Genomic DNA, 16,498 nt, shown 5'->3' with positions numbered 1-16,498 from the left:
TCAAGAACATCTGGGGATGGTATAAACAAATAACATGAACTCCTGCATGACTTTCTAAAGCTGGAGAACTGATCCTACTGAAAACAGTTGATGGTTCTGTTTTCAACAGGACCGACTCCCTACCACACGCACTGCACAGGACCATAAAAGCCTTGGATTTAGCTCCCACCAGGGAGAATTCCAAGCCGCAAGATGTGCCAGTAGTGTGGATACCAAGAAGGCCAACAGCATCCTGGCCTGTATCAGGAACAGTGTGACAAGCAGGACCAGAGAAGTCATCTGGTGAGATCACACCTTAAATCTGGGGTTCAGTTCTGGGGCCCTCACTCCAAGAAAGACACCGAGGTGCTGGAGTGTGTCCAAAGGGCAATGAAGCTCCTGAAGAGCCTGAAGAACGCATCTTTTGAGGAGTGGATGGGGGATCTGAGGGTGTTCAGCCTAGAAAAAAGGAGGCTGAGGGCAGACCTTCTCACTCTACAACTCCCTGAAAGGAGGATGAAGCCAAGTCAGGGTCAGTCTCTTTTTCCTACTAACAAGTGACAAGAGGAAATGGCTTCAAGCTATTCCAGGGGAGGTTTAGGTTGGACATTAGAAGAAAGTTCTTCCCTGAAAGGGTTCTCAAACACTGGAACAGGCTCCCCGGAGAGGTGGCTGAATCCCCATTCCCAGAGGTGTTCAAAAGCTGCAGAGATGCAGTGCTGAGGGACATGGTTTAGCACCAGGCTTGGTAGAGTTAGAGAATGGTTGGACTTGATCTTAAAGGTCTTCACCAAGCAAATGATTCTGTGACTCTAAGGGTGCCCTTGCAGACATCACTGTGGATGTGACACCCCATCAGTGTCTGGAAAAGCCTGGAGAGCTGGTGTGATATGCAGATCCTGTTGGTTGAGCTCCACTTCTGCCCATGCCAGGCTTATCCAGCTTCATTCACTGCATCGTAGTAGTCTGCTGGCATTTTGCGCCCACAGGCTTTGCCCATCCGCCTTGTGCTCCAACTCGGGGGTTTCTTTCAGCAGCAGGGCTGGGCTGAGCTGACAACGCCAGCACCCTTCCCAGTCACATCTGTTCCCAGCAAGGCACACGTTTTTCTCTTTGCACCCCAGATGGGTGATTTTATTCATAGATTCATAGCATGATTTGGTTTGCAAGGGACCCCAAAGATCATTCAGTTCTAACCTCTCCACTCTGGGCAGGGACTGCCACTAGACCAGGCTGCTCAAGGCCCCATCTAGCCTGGCTTTGAACACCTCCAGGGAGGGGACATCCACAACCTCCCTGGGCAACCTGTTCCAGTGTCTCACCACCCCTGTTGTAAAGAATTTCTTCCTAATATCTAGCCTAAGTTTCCCCTGTCCCAGCTCAAAGCCATTGCCCTTTGTCCTACCACTACAAGCCGGTATGAAAAATCCCTTTCCAGCTTTCTTGTAGGTCGGCCCTTTTCAGGTACTGGAAGGCCACCAGAAGGTCTCCCTGGAGCCTTCTCTTTTCTAGGCTGAACAACCCCAATGCTCTCAGCTTGTCCCCATAGGGGAGGTGCTCCAGTCCTCTGGTCATCTTTGGGGCCTTCTCTGGACCCGCTCCAACAGCTCCATGTCCTTCTCATGCTGGGGGCACCAGAGCTGGACACAGTACTCCAGGTGGGGTCTCATGAGAGCAGAGTAGAGGAGAAGAGTCACCTCCCTCGTCCTGCTGGTCACACTGCTTTTGATGCAGCCCAGGACACAGTTGGCCTTCTAGGCTGCCACTGCACATCGCCAGCTCATGGTGAGTTTTTCATTAGCTGATACTCCCAAGTCCTTTTCAATGCCTCTTGGCCCTGCCTTGCCCTGGCAATGCTGGTCTTGTCCCCAGCAAGCCCAGGCACCCTGTGAGCCAGCTCCCAGCTGCCTGCCTTTGCAGCTGGCTCCGGAATGCCACAGCTGGCTTGGGAACGCCGCAGCACGTCCACCCTGCATTCCTCCTGACGGCTGTCTGGGCAGGAAGGGAACCGACTCAGAGGCTGCTTGTTTCAAAATGGGAAACATTATTCCTGCTTCAAGTCTAATCTGAGTGACTGCAGATGTGTCCACCCTTCGCTCCTCTTCTCTTTGCATCCTACCTACACCCCTGTCGTCTTCAATCGCCCCTTTTCAACCCCAAACCCTGCACAGATCAGCTTTTCTTCATCAAAAGGAGAAGTTCTAAAGGGAAAAGAGTTTGTAATCCCAGAAAGAAGTAGTCTGGGACCCAGGGGACAGCCAGGGCTCTCACATAGGCAGAACAAGACAGCACGTGCAGGAGCCCCGCTGGCAACAGAGGAAGACATCTGGAAGCCATCAGCGTTTGGATCACGACACGTAACAACACTGAGCGTTTGCTCAATGTTACCCTCCTCTCCTTCCTCTTTGCTTTGCCACCAGCAGCTCTCTGACTGCCCAGGCTTCACCTCCTGTTTAACATCAAGATCTACTACAGCCCTAAACCTTCCTACCAACCAGCTGTTTGCACTCTCTTCACTGTGGGATGCTCCTTAGGCTTGGTGCACTCTCCTGTCTCCACCACCTTCTTCTATAATCACCCTCCTCAAGACATATCCTTTCTTCCCTGTTTTCCTCTTCCCTGACTTCACAGTCAGCCTTTCAGGAACAGATGCCCCTGCTCTGGAAGTTATTTTCTGCCTGTTGTGGGGCAGGTGTGGTCATTTCCCACCTCCAGTCTGCTCTTCAGGCATTCTTCCCCTTTACCTCATCCAACTTCAGCTTTCACAGCAACAGCCTGAGCCTCAAGTTGGGCTGCCTGGGGAGGTGGTGGAGTCACCGTCCCTGGAGGTGTTCAAGAGGAGATTGGACGTGGCACTTGGTGCCATGGTCTAGTCATGGGTCTGTGGTGACAGGCTGGACTCGATGATCCTTGAGGTCTCTTCCAACCTTGGCTATACAGTAATACTGTGAAGTTGATTCTGGATGTTCAGTCTGCCTCACAAGGAGCCTGTTTCCCTTCTACACGTAGAAAAGCAACTAGAAAAGTTGCCACCCTAACACAGCCACCACTAGAAGGTCAATTAAAGTCAGGCATCAAAACATTTACACCCCATGCCACCAAGTTACCATCACACTTTCATCTGAATTCCAAGCCTGCTTTGTATGAGGATTCTGAACAAGAAAGTTTAGAGCTGGAGGTTAAATGCTGGAATAAAAACAAGGCAAGCCATGCTGGGATGTGCTGGTGAGTCCTGAGGGCTCCTCTGCTGGTTTTCTCCTCTGGGGAGGGGAGTTGGGTACATTCAGTGCAGCTCTGGTGGCAGTGTCAGCCATCACTCACACAGAGGAGGACCGAAATACCAGCCCGTGCTGGCATAAACACTCTCCTGGCTCGTCCCAGTGGTGACTCAACAAAACGCAAGCCAGAAGTCATGCAGAGCAAAACAGATCCCATGTTTATATGTTCCGTGGGGATCTGCAAGGCTAGAAGTGATACTGGTGAAGGAGAGGTAGAGCAGGAACTTTATGTCCATAGGAAAAAAAGCAGTGGATTTCCACATAACACTGCAGGAAAAAGGCCACAGATCCAGAGGAAGTTTAAAGCAAATGCAACAGAGGTTGAAGCTCATTCTTATTTCCAGATCTGCAGGGTAAAATCATAGAATTGTTTTGGTTGGAGAAGACCTTCAAGATCATTAAGTCCAACCATTAACCCAGCACTGCTGGGTCACCACCAGCCATGTCCCTAAGCACCTACACAGCTTTTAAATCCTTCCAGGGTTGGGGTCTTCACCACTAGCCTGGGAAGACTGTTCCAGAGCTCCACAATTCTTTCAGGGAGGAAATTTTTCCTCATGTCCACAACAACCTACCCTGGCACAACTTAAGGCCATTTCCTCTTGTTCTGTCATTTGCTTCTTGGGAGAAGAGATCAACCCTCACCTCATTCTAGCCTCCTTTCAGGGAGTTGTAGAGCATGAGAAGTCTCCCCTCAGCCTCCTTTTCCCCAGGTCAAACAATCCCAGTTATTTCAGCTGTTCCTTAGAAGTTCTCCAGACCCTCCTACTTGTGCTCTAGACCCTTCAACAGCTTTGTTACCCTTCTTTGGACATGCTTTAGCACCTCAATTTCTTTCTTGGAGTGAGAGGTTCAAACTGTAAACTTTATTTTCTCTTATTTGGTGCCTCTTTGTTTGTTCTGCCTGAGAGGAAGAACATTTGGGGACTGTAAACCACCTGAGGCATAGCTCCAGCACATCTGTAGGGATGTAAGACAGGCTCTGGAGGAGTCAGATTCCCATGTGCACACAACAGAGTCCATGGAGTGGACACTGCTGGAAAGTGGCTGAGAGGGAGGAAAGGAATGATAGAAAGACAGAGGTTGGAAGGGACCTCCAGAGATCATTGAGTCCAAGCTCCCTGCCAAAGCAGGATCACCTAGGGCAGGTCACACAGGAATGTATACAGATGGATCCTGAATGTCTCCACAGGAGGATCCATATTTGTCATTCCCATCAACTCCTGTAAAGGGGAAAGGATGTGCAGGGAATGGGTAAGGCAGCAATCTGGTTTAGATCAGGATCCCTGCAGCTTGAAATGCTGCATAGCTAAAGAGTTGATCTAGTTGGAGGTGTTCCTCCCTGCTCACTGCAGGGGGTTGGACAAGATGATCTTTAAAGGCCCCTTCCAACCCCATGGAACCATTGACTTCTCTCTGTTCTAACACACTTTATGCTCAAGCTCTGGGTGGTTCTGATCAGAGAAAACAGTTTGTCATAAGGAATGTGTCTGAGAGGACCCCTCTGGTGAGCATCTTGCAACCCAACCCACAGCGTCTGAAGCCGCAAGAGGAACTCCCTACCTCTCAGACACACCGATCGTGATGAGGTGAACAGAAACAGGGCCAGGAGGCTGATGGGCTCCCTGGGGTCAAACCCTAGGGAAGGAAGCAACAGGTTTAGTTTAGACTGAGGGTACCCACCCTCTGTTTCTAAAACAGAGCAGGAGGTTTTAGTGCAGACATTGGTTTCTACACAGCCATGTCTTACCGTCATCTAGTGCCAAGGCAGAGGATGTGAGGAGGATAAGGACTCCTTGATCCTGTAAATATTTGATGATTGCCTAAAACAAACACAGAGGAAGTTAGAGCAGCCACTCCCTTTCCTCCTTAGCAGCACAGTTTCTATCACTCAGCATGACTGTCAACAAGCCCTTACTGCTGGTGAATGTGTGCCAACACCACCAGCTCATTCCCTCTTGAGGAGGACATTATTCCTTTCACACCACTTGGGCCAACTGGGACCTGTAACCAGAAATATTCCATTCATGTTGTTATTCAGCTCATAAATTCCTCCCATCTGCTCCTTAAAAACATAAATATGCTTAACTGAACTAGCTGTAATTAATGAACAAGGTTTAATAATTTCAATCCCTTCACATGTTGCCTAGAGATGGCTTTGAGGTCCCATCCCTGGAGACATTCAAGGTCAAACTTGATGAGGCACTGAGCAACGCGATCTAGTCAAAGATGTCCCTGCTCACTGCAGAGGGATTGGACAAGATGACCTCTAAGGTTCCCTTCCAACCTGATGCATTTGCGATTCATATGGACATCTCAGCCAGAAATTGCTTCCCACAGCCTGAGGGGAAGGTTTTCCCAATAGGGAAAGCAAAGCTGGACACCAGCATCTGAAAAAAGTCATAGAATCATAGAATGCACTAGGCTGGAAGGGACCTTTCAAGGTCACCTAGTCCAACCACCCTGTAGCCAGCAGGGACATCTGCAACTAGATCAGCTTGCTCTGAGACCCATCAAGCCTGACCTTGGATGTCTGCAGGGATGGGGCCTCCACTATCTCCCTTGGAAACCCATTCCAGTGTTCCATCAGTCTCATAGTAAAAAGGTTTTTCCTAATGTCCAGCCTAATTCTACACTTCTCCAATTTAAAACCATTGTCCCTTGTCCTGTTGCTACAAACCCTTGTAAACAGTGCCTCCCCAGCTTTCTTGGCTCCTTTAAGCACTGAAAGGCCACCAGAAGGTCTCCCTGGAGCCTTCTGCTCTCCAGGCTGAACAACCCCAACACTCTTAGCCTGTCCTCACAGCAAAGGGCTTCCAGTCTTCACATAATTTTTGTGGCCTCCTCTGGACATGCTCAAACAGGTTCAGACCCTGCAGCTCATTAGGACCAACAGTATCAGTGAACAGGTAAAATAAAATGTGCTGAGTCTATAGCCACACCTGCAACTCCATCTCACAGCTGGATAACCACACAGCTGAGAAGAACAGAACAGAAGTAAAGGAGGCTTTTCTTGTGTTTGGCTGTTGCTTGATACCTCAGTGCAGAGCTTGGCTTGGAGTGCCCTTATCTCCCTGAGGACATCCATTTGGATCTCTTTCCTCCGTGCAGACACATCTTTTCAAGGGACTTACTGGAACTGAGTAACCCCCAGAGCTTCTAATTCTCTGTGAAACTTCACTGACACATCAGAGGACTGGAGTGATGCCCATAGCCTCTTTTCTCCAGGACAACTTTGGAAAGGCTGAACAATTTCAACATAGTATCGCTGCTCAGAACAGCAGCTCCTTGCTTTGGTTGTCTCCAGCCAGCACAGAAGAATGCAGAAGAGACAGCATTTCTCCTGGATACATCCAGCTCAAGGAAATAGCTGTGGTTTCTCACACACAGGGTGATCTTTCAGGCAGGTAAAGAGGGAAGTCAAGCCATAAAGCTTGAGGAATGTCACCCAGCACCCAGAAGACTGCAGCTGGCCACAGGCAACCCCACATAGCCCCAGCCACCCTTTTATTTTTGCTTGAGCCCTGCACAGTGTGGGTGGTTGGCTCATGGGTCATTGAAAGGGAAAGGAGATGGAGGATATTTTTCATCTGTAGTTTTGGGAGCTGCTGCCAAAGTGGATTCACCCATAGGCCATTCAACAGCACACTAAGGGCAGGAGAGAAGCACACCCAAAAGAAGCTGGGGCTGTTTCCTCACCATTCATCTACTGGAGGGTGGGGAAGCTCTGAATGCTCCTGATGGCATTCAACACCAAACTGCTCATGGTCACAACTTAACCACCTGATCTTTGCTGACCAGCCCAGGTGGTCCAGCTCTGGATGGCTAGATGAATGTTAGAATCCTCAGTGGCTGCAGATATGGTGCAATACATCAGAACAAGCTACTGTCATGGATCCAAGGAAGAAATGCACTTGGACTCTCGGAAGTATTGATTAATATATCTCTTAATGGTGAGAACAAAAGAAGAAAAAAAGGATAATAGATAAGCTTATGTCCCTTCAGATGCTGAGAACCTCAAGATGAGCTGCAGCATGGACAGATCTGTGTCCCAGCCAGAGGTCCAAGTGATATTACATAGCTCAGGGTAACCTATATCTGAAGGGATATTAATCACAGAATGGTTTGGGTAGAAGGGACCTTAAAGATCATCTAGTTCCAGCCACTCTGCCATGGGCAGGGACATCTTCCACTAGACCAGATTGCTCAGAACCCCAACCAACCTAGTTTTGAACTCTTCCAGTGACAAGGCATCCACAACTTTGTAGGGCAACCTGTTCCAGTTTCACTACCCTCAATGTAAAAAAATTTCTTCCTTCTCTCTAGTCTTGAACTTCCTCTTTTACTTTCAAACCATCACCCCTTGTCCTGTCACAAAAGGCTCTGCTAAAAAGTCTGTCTCCAGCTTTCTTATTGGTCCCTGTAAGTCCTGTGAGGCTGCCAGAACATCTCCCCAGAGCCTTCTCTTCTCCAGGCTGAACAATCTCAACTCTCAGCCTCGCCTCACAGGGAGATGTTCCAGCTCTTGGATCATGCTTGTGGCCTCCTCTGGATCGGCTCCAACAGATCCATGTTTTTGCTATCCCCTTTTTGTCTTCTTGTGCTATTACAAATAAAAGTTTAATCAACACTTCAGAGAGTCCAAGTGCTTTTCTTGCAGAAATCCACAACCACCACTCCTTCCAGTATGTCACATGTGGGAAGCTGCACATCAGTGGGCACATCCTGAGCAACAGCACTTCCAGGCAGTTCATGGCCTGCTGCCAACTTTAAGTGAAGAGAGGATGGGCTCAGCCAGCTGTGAATTTACAGCCCTGAACCTGCAGGAATCATCAGAGGAAGAGAGCAACCAGCTGCAGCAAAACCAAACCAAAACCTCAAATGCCAGCAGAGACGCAGGTGCTGTGCTCCACAGGGGTGAGGTCTGGAGTCACAAGGAGATGTGACAGTTGCACAGGGGACAAAATCATAGATTCATAGAATGCTGGGGGTTGGAAGGGACCTCCAAAGATCACCAAGTCCAATTCCCTGCAAAGCAGGGCCACTTAGAGCAGGTCACAAAGGAACACATCCAGGAAGGTTTTGAAGATCTCTAGAGGAGACTCCACAACCTCTCTGGGCAGCCTGCTCCAGTGCTCCACCACCCTCACAGTAAAGAAGCTTTTTCTCATGTTGAGATGGAATTTCCTGTGGCTGAGTTTACATCCACTGCCTCTCATCCTGTCACTGGGTGTAACTGAAAAGAGACTGCCTCCACCCTTCTGACAGCCACCCTCTGTAGATATTGATAAGGCCACCTCTCATCCTTCTCTTCTCCAGATTAAACAGCCCCAGGTCTCTCAGTTGTAAGAGAGATGCTCCAGTCCCTCAATCGTCCTCCTAGCCCTCCATGGAACACTCCCCAGTAATTCCCTGACTCTGTTGAACTTTGGAGGCCAGAACTGTACACAGTATTCCTAATGTGGTCTAACAAGGGCTGAGTAGAGGGGAAGAACTTCCCTTGACCTGCTAGCCACATTCTTCTTCATGCAACCTGGAGACCATTTGCCTTCTTGGCCACCAGGGCACATTACTGTCCCATGGATAATTTATTATTAACCAGGATTCCAAGGTACTTCTCTGTGGAGCTACTGCCCAGCAGGTCAATTCTTAACTTGTACTGGGGCATGGTGTTATTCTTCCCCAAATGCAGGACTCTACACTTATCCTTGTTGAACTTCATTAGGTTCATCTTTGCCTGGTTCTCCAGCCTGTCCAGGTCTGGCTGAATGGCAGCACAGCCTGATGAGGTGTCAGCCACTCCTCCCAGTTTTGCATCATCACCAAACTTGCTGAGGGTACACTCTGTGTCTGCATCTAGGTTATTGATGAATATGCTGAACAAGACTGGACCCCAGTGTACTGGTAAAAAAGCCTCCTCTGACAATATAACCTGAAAGGGACCTACAAGAAAGCTGGGGAGGGACTTTAGACAACAGCTGATAGGGATAGGATGGGAGGGAATGGATTGAAGCTGGAAGAGGGTAGATTTAGACTGGAGATTAGAAAGAAATTCTTTACAGTGAGAGTGGTCAGACAGTGAAGCAGGTTGCCTAGGGAGGCTGTAGATGCCCCCTCCCTGGAGATGTTCAAGGCTAAGTTGGATGAAGCCTTGAGCAACCTGGTCTAGTGGAAGGTGTCCCTGTTAATGGCAGGGTGGGTGGAACCAGACGATCTTTAAGGTCCCTTCCAACCCAAAGCATTCTGTGAACTCTGAGTATCTAGGTGATGTTTTTCAGCCATAAGGCAGCAAGGCAGGAACATGCCAGCTCATGTCCTTTTCTTAGTGATTATCATTTTGGCACAGAGGGGACTTCTATTCTGCTTTCTTAATATATAAGGTCATTTTGCAGTCCCTTCCCACCATGCTGATTGCAGTGCAAGGGGGGAAATCATTAGTGAAGACCAAAAAACTAATCTAACCTGGCATGAACCCGGCCAGAAAAGAGGTTTGCTTGGTGCAACATTCTCTGCTCAGCCTGAAAACCAGCTCCCAGCTCATAGTACATTCACTTCAGTTAATGTTTTATATACAGAAAAACTAAAGTGCATTTCGAGTAACACAGCAGGAAATAATACTTGAAGCAGGGAAATTCATTCCATTCTGCATTCAGAGTTTCAAGAGATCATTTCAAAAGCCCCTTTCCTCCCAAAAGGATGTTTTAAGATACTTACCAAGTCTTTCTCCTTCAGAGTTTTGACTAACTGATCCATTTTATATTGATCCTTATTTGAGATTTCAACTTCATACAGGCTGAAGTAAATACCCTGAAAGCAGACTGAGGACACAAACAGAAAGAGTTGGATGTTGAAACAGTGCCTTGTGCATGAACCCTGACCAAATAAGTGCTCCTGGAGCATGAAGGTGGATTTGCAGCTGGTGGAAGCACTGGGTTTTACAAAGAGGTCCTCAATGTTTCCCAAACTGGCCTATTCCTGTGGCAGTGAGTGTCCTCTTCAACCCTTGGTTCATGGGAGATGGTTCCTATCTTATCTTTGCAGCTGACAAAAGGAACTTAACCAATGCTGTGTGTTTGACCAGAGACTTCTGGAAGGCTCAGACCTCATCCTGACTTGCCACCTTCTCCCCGGCTATGGACAATCCTTATTCTATACTCTGATCCCCAATGGAATTTAACAAAAGCAACATCTCAGACCCACCCTACCCCTCTGAATTTTTCCTGTTCATGTATTTCCTCTCTTACACCAGCCAGTCTTAAGGCTATGGCTCCATGGCACTGTCATCAAATGTTGCTGTGTCCTCCACCCACTTCTGTCTCCTCCCCTGAACCAACACAACCCTGTGTCCATCTGCACGGGAAGATGAATGCTAAGGAGGCTCTGCAGAGGAATCTGGCCAGGCTGGATCGATGGGCTGAGGCCAATGGGACGAGGTTCAACAAGGCCAGGTGCTGCATTTGGATCACAACCAGTGCAGGAACATTCCAGGCCTGGGGCAGAGGGGCTGGAAATTGCCCAGTGGGAAAAGGACCTGGGGTTGTTGGTCGACAGGATAAAGATGAGCCAGGATGTGCCCAGGTGGCCAAGGCCAGCAGCAGCCTGGCTTGGATCAGCAATAGTGTGGCCAGCAGGAGCAGGACAGGAATCCTGGGTTCAGCTTTAGGCCTCTCACTCCAAGGACATCAAGGTGCCGGAGCTTGTCCAGAGAAGGGCAACAAACCTGGTAAAAGGTCTGCAGAATAAGGAAAAGGGTCTGGACAGCTTTTGAGGAGTGGCTGAGGGAACTGGGATTGTTCAGCCTGGAGAATAGGAGGCTGAGGGGAGACCTTCTGGCTCCCTACAGCTCCCTGAAAAGAGGTTGGAGAGAGGTGGGGAAGGATTAGGTTGGACATGAGGAACAGTTTCTTCCCCAAAAGGATTGTCAAGCCCTGGAACAGGCTGTCCAGGGAAGTAGTGGAACATCAACCCTGGAGGCACTTAAAAGCTATGTAGATGTGGTGCTGAGGGACATGGCTTAGCTGTCAGTGTGAAATGCTATGTATAGTGATGCAACAGTAGTGCTTCTGGAGTAGAGCATGGTAACACCAGCTGGAGAGTGTCTCTGTACTCTACTGAATATCAGGTGACCCACCTGGTGGATGTGGGAAAGGCTACCTGGGCTTCAGCAAGGCCTTTGACACCGTCCCCCACAGCAAACTCCTGGCCAAGCTGTCAGCTCGTGGCTTGGACAGCAGCACTCTGAGCTGGGTTAGGAACTGGCTGGAGGGCTGAGCCCAGAGAGTGGTGGTGAATGGTGCCACATCCAGCTGGCAGCCAGTCCCTAGTGGTGTGCCCCAGGGATCAGTGCTGGGCCCCATCCTCTTTAATACCTTCACTGATGATTTGGATGAGGGGATTGAGTCCATCATCAGTAAGTTTGCAGACAACATCAATCTGGGGGCAGGCAGCACCAATCTGGTGCTATGGTTTAGTAGCCATGAGGTCTTGGGTGACAGGTTGGACTTGATGATCTTTGAGGTCTTTTCCAACCTTATTGATTCTGTGTGGTAACCTGGCAGTGCTGGGTTAATGGTTGGACTCAAAGATCTTAAAGGTGTTTTCCAACCTGAAGAATTCTATGATTCCATGATACTGTCAGCCAGCCCTGACCTGGGTGATACACAGATTGGAGGCTGCAATCCACGCTTATTTTGGTGCCAGATGACATGGAAATGCAACTGGAGATTCTGCAAATCACATCCAGAGCTGTTCATGTGCAACCTCTAGTACTGGGGCTGAGACTTTCAGGGTCATCCAAACTCCAACCCCAAAATCAACCAGCAGCATGAATCCCAAAGCATAATTACACACAGGTCCCCTCCTCTCCACCCTGCACTGGTCTCCTTTGTGGACCTGTGATCCCTCTGCAGCAACTCCTATGGCACAGCCCAAGTGTGTGTTACTCATCACACTCACCTTCATTCTCAATGTAATTTTTTTTCCCAAATGCAGCTGCTGGTAGCTTTTTCTTCAAGTCAGACAAACCCATTACATAGTGGATGTCCAGGCTGGGAGGCCTGTGTGGATGAAGTAGCAGATGGTGAGATCACAAGCATAAAAGAATCTGAGGACTAAGCATAGGGAAGAGTTCTGGTCGCCATGTCACTACGAATCTAGAGAAAAACAGCTCTGGAGAAGGGTGAAAGCCTGTTCCAGTGCTGTCACCCTCACAGGAATTACATTTTCCCTCATGTCCAGATGGAACTTCTTGTGTTTCAGTCTGTGCCTGTTGCCCCTTGTCCTGTCATTGACTACCACTGAAAAGAGTCTGGCCCTATCCTCTTTCACCCACCCTTTAGCTCCTGCTGAGTACTGATCAGATTCCCCTCTCAGGCTGCTCTTCTCCAGGCTGAACAGCCCCAGGTCTCTCAGCCTTTCCTTCTCATGGAGATGCTTCAAACTCCCCAGCATCTTTGTAGCCTTTGTTGGACTCTCTCCAGTAGTTCCCCGACTCTCTCGAACTGGGCATTGCAGAACTAGACCCAGGACTTCAAATTTGACTTCACTGTATCAGAGTAGAGGGGGAGAAGGATCTCCCTCGCCCTGCTGGCCACATTCTTCTTCATGCACTGCAGGAAACCATTGGCCTTCTTGTCCACAAAAAACACATTGCTGGCACATGGTGAATTTGTTGTCCAGCAGCATTCTAAGATCCTCCTCTGAAGAGCTGCTTTCCAGCAGGTCAGCCCCTCATCTGTCCTGGTGCAGGGTTTGTTCCTCCCCAGGTGCAGGACCCTACACTTTCCCTTGTTGAACATCATGGGGTTCCCCTCCACCCAACTCTCCAGCTTGTCCAGGTCTCACTGAACACCAGCACAGCCTGATGGGCTGTCAGCCACTCCTTCCAGTTCGGAATCATCAGAAAACTGGCTGAGGGTCCACTCTGTCCTTCCATCCAGATCATTGATGAAGATGTTGACCAAAAGTGGACCCACAGTCCTGATGTCTTGGGAACAGTGTGAGCTAGGACACAGGATTCCATCTAGAATCTGTGCCTCTCTGGACCACAGACACCTGAAGGTGGAATGCTTCAAACCCCACAAATTGCGTGGGAAAAGCAGAAGGGTGACTTACAGCTGAGCTGGAATGGTGGAGCTGTATGGTGTCCTCAGGGCAATGTTGCACAAAATCTGACCCTGGATGGAGAGCTGTCCCCTCCATGGACAGTACAACACTGCAGGGAAAAGGGAGAACAGCTCAGAGAAAGCAGGAGAGGAGAGGGGGGAATAAAAACCTACACCAACCACCGGCTGCTCCTACCTTTGTGATTAGGCTCAGGGCTAGAGAACAGGAAGAAAAAGGACAAAAATTTAGTAATGGATAAAGGAAAAGCAGCCCCCCAAAAGTGACAGGGTATTCTGGAATGCCAGCAAGCTGCTTACAGGTTCTCTGCAGCTGAGATGGACATTTCCTTGGGCTCCCTGTACTGGCAGGTGATGACTATGTAGGGGCAGATCTGCCTGGGCCGCTCAGCTGTGCTGCCATTAGACACCTCATACACGTAGTACTGGGGAGAGACGGGGCACAGAGGCGAGAGAAAATGAGGTGAGGAAGGAGTGAGGCACTTGGGCAGCATCGTGCTCCCTCAGAGCCCTGTCACAAACCATACCTGGCTCTGAGCGAAGGCCTGGCCATGGCTGGTCTCTGAGGGGAGGTTGTTTCTGCTCACGGAGACGTGGCAGTCGTAGCCAGGAGATGGGCAGGTGTAGCTGGTGGTGTGATTCTCAGACACCACCTTCACCTTCCCCTGGGACAGAAAATTGACCAAAAAGAAGAAAGAAAAATATTAATTATTCAAGGTCATCTAGTCCAGCCACCCTGCAGTCAGCAGAGACATCTTCAAGCAGAGCAGGTTGCTTAGAGCCCCAGACAGCCTAACCTAGAATGGCTCCAGAGATGGGGCATCTATCATCTCTCTGGACAACCTGGGACAGGGTCTCATCACCCTCAGTGCCAAACATGTCCTCCTTCTATCCAGTCTAAATCTCCATCTTTCAGTTTCAAATCATCTCCCCCTTGTCCTGTCACAACAGGCCCTGCTGCAAAGTCTGTCCCCAGCCTTCTTTCTCAGTCCCTTTAAGTCCTGAAAGGCCACCAGAAGGCCACCCTGGAGCCTTCCCCTGTCCAGGCTGAACAACCCCAACTCTCTGAGCCTGGCCACACAGCAGAGGGCTTCCAGCCCTCCCATCAGTGCTGTCGCCTCCTCTGGTCATGCTTCAACAGGTCCTTGTGAACAACATGAATACACATAATCATTTGCAGGAACTTGTTTTATAAGCCCTTTGAATCCTCATTTTCCCCTAAGACAATGCTGGTGACAGCCTCACACTCCCAACCACTGGTAGAGGGCTGGTTTGTGTCCTTCCAGACTTGAGGGCCTGACTACAACTAACTGAAGGGAGGATGGAGTGAGGACGGTGCCAGCCTCTTCTTGGTTGCAAGTGAGGAAGGAACTAGAAGGAACAGTTTCAAGCTGCACTAGGGAAGGTTCAGGCTGGATATTAGGAATTATTTCTTCACTGAAAGGGTTCTCATACACTGGAATAGTGTGCCCAGGGCAGTTGGTGGGGTCACCATCCCTGGAGGTGTTCAGGCAGCATGTGGGCAAACACCTAAGACACACGAGAATCATGGAATGGTTTGAATTGGAAGGGACCTTAAAGATCATCTAGTTCCCCTGCCATGAGCAGGGACACCTTCCACTAGACCAGGCTGCTCAATGCCCTGTCCAGCCTGGCCTCAAACAGGTCCAGGGAGGGAGCATCCAGGGAACAAGTTGACTATGAGGAATTTCTGATCTCCACAATGGAATGTGGAAGGTCCCCTGCAGCCTCTCCTGCCCAAAGTCAAGCCTAGATGGATCTCTTGCTTTGCAGAACACTCCAAAGACAGGAATAGACTTTCCAGGGAGATGGCTGAATCTCCATCCCTGGAGGTGTTTAAAAGATGTGGTGCCAAGGGACATGGTTTAGCACTAGACATGGTAGAGTTAGAGAATGCTTGGAATTGATCTTAAAGGTCTTTTCCAACCAAAATGATTCTCTGATTCTAGCCTGACACATCACATGATCAAAAATCCCACCAAACTCTCAACACCCCACAGCTATGGCTCCTTCCAAACTGCTGGCACTGAAGAATGGCTCCTGAACCCCATTCCACATAAAGAGAGACTTGTTCTTTACCTTAATTAGCTTGCAGATGACAATATAGCCTGATTTGCCATGGTGCCAGGGTCTGGGATGAAGACAATCTGCATACTTGGAAATATAAACCCCTGTGAAAACAAAGCCAGACAAGATAATGTGAATCATCTGTGGAGCAAAGCTGGTTGCCAAAAAACAATCCCTGTAAAGAGGATCCTCTCTGTGGAAAGGAGGGTCCCTGCAGAGCAAAAGGAGCCATAGAAAAGGGTGAAACAACTATTTCAGTTCCTTTTTTCTTTTGGTCTACTACTATGGAACAACATCTTAGGTTCTGGGAAAGTTAATGTTGATTTTGCCCATGTTACATGAAAATACACCTAATGGGGACTTGTCTCTTAAAGAAAGATCTGGTGAAGGGTTTCTAGGTCACACCTCAACTGGGGCAGGTATTTGGCTCACTTTGGAGTCACATAAAGGCAATGGGGAGGTTGTGGATGTCCCCTCCCTGGAGGTGTTCAAGAGCAGGCTGTACAAGGCCTTGAGCAACCTAGTCCTACTGGGAGGTATCTTTGCCCATGGTGGGGGGCTTGGAAATAGATGATCTTTAAAGTCCCTTCCAACCCAAACCAGTCTATGATTCCATGATATATTTATATGTGAGGCACACACACTGGAATGGCATGGTACATACCCTCCCAGGCCACTTTTTTGGCTCCCTATGGTCCTTCAGCATCCCAAATGCCAATGTGAACCTTCTACCCTGTGACAAGACCTTTTCTGGCATGTTTACCCATAATATCCACCTCAGTCTAGACAGACCCTCAGACAAACAACCAGCTCTTGCTTGATTTTGCATTCACTGCCATTGACTGTTCAAAGTCTTGGACTTGCAAGAGGAGCACTGGGAGATGTTTGGATTTCTTTGAGTAGCATATCCTGCAGTGCCCATCTTGAGGCCCCAGACTTTTGGGCAAAGAGTAAGCATGGACTGCAAAGGCCTCCAACACATCACAATCTGCTCTGGTTATTAACAGGACTGTTGGCAAAAGTTCAGCAAAC

General features: G+C 49.0%; 1 protein-coding gene across 4 annotated transcripts in view; it reads right to left on the bottom strand.

Moving 5' to 3' along the window:
• The window catches only part of TASOR2 (transcription activation suppressor family member 2), a 52,113-nt gene that overhangs the window by 20,898 nt on the left and 14,717 nt on the right, over positions 1 to 16,498 (bottom strand). For all 4 annotated transcript variants that reach the window (XM_068169205.1, XM_068169222.1, XM_068169212.1 and 1 more), the window contains exons 5-13: positions 15,479 to 15,570; positions 13,906 to 14,043; positions 13,679 to 13,803; positions 13,557 to 13,576; positions 13,371 to 13,470; positions 12,213 to 12,313; positions 9,972 to 10,075; positions 5,008 to 5,080; positions 4,821 to 4,895 (exon numbers count right to left, since the gene is read on the bottom strand). In XM_068169205.1, the coding sequence (XP_068025306.1) occupies positions 4,821 to 4,895; positions 5,008 to 5,080; positions 9,972 to 10,075; positions 12,213 to 12,313; positions 13,371 to 13,470; positions 13,557 to 13,576; positions 13,679 to 13,803; positions 13,906 to 14,043; positions 15,479 to 15,570 (828 nt within the window). The remainder of the gene's footprint in view (positions 1 to 4,820; positions 4,896 to 5,007; positions 5,081 to 9,971; positions 10,076 to 12,212; positions 12,314 to 13,370; positions 13,471 to 13,556; positions 13,577 to 13,678; positions 13,804 to 13,905; positions 14,044 to 15,478; positions 15,571 to 16,498) is intronic.

The sequence above is a fragment of the Melanerpes formicivorus genome, unplaced genomic scaffold, assembly GCF_026170545.1.
Source record: "Melanerpes formicivorus ecotype bairdi unplaced genomic scaffold, bMelFor1.0.p_v2 SCAF_3, whole genome shotgun sequence".
In the NCBI taxonomy this organism is placed as follows: Eukaryota; Metazoa; Chordata; class Aves; order Piciformes; family Picidae; genus Melanerpes; species Melanerpes formicivorus.
The sequence above is the reverse complement of the archived record's forward strand: the minus strand, read 5'-3'. Positions and strand labels throughout refer to the sequence as shown.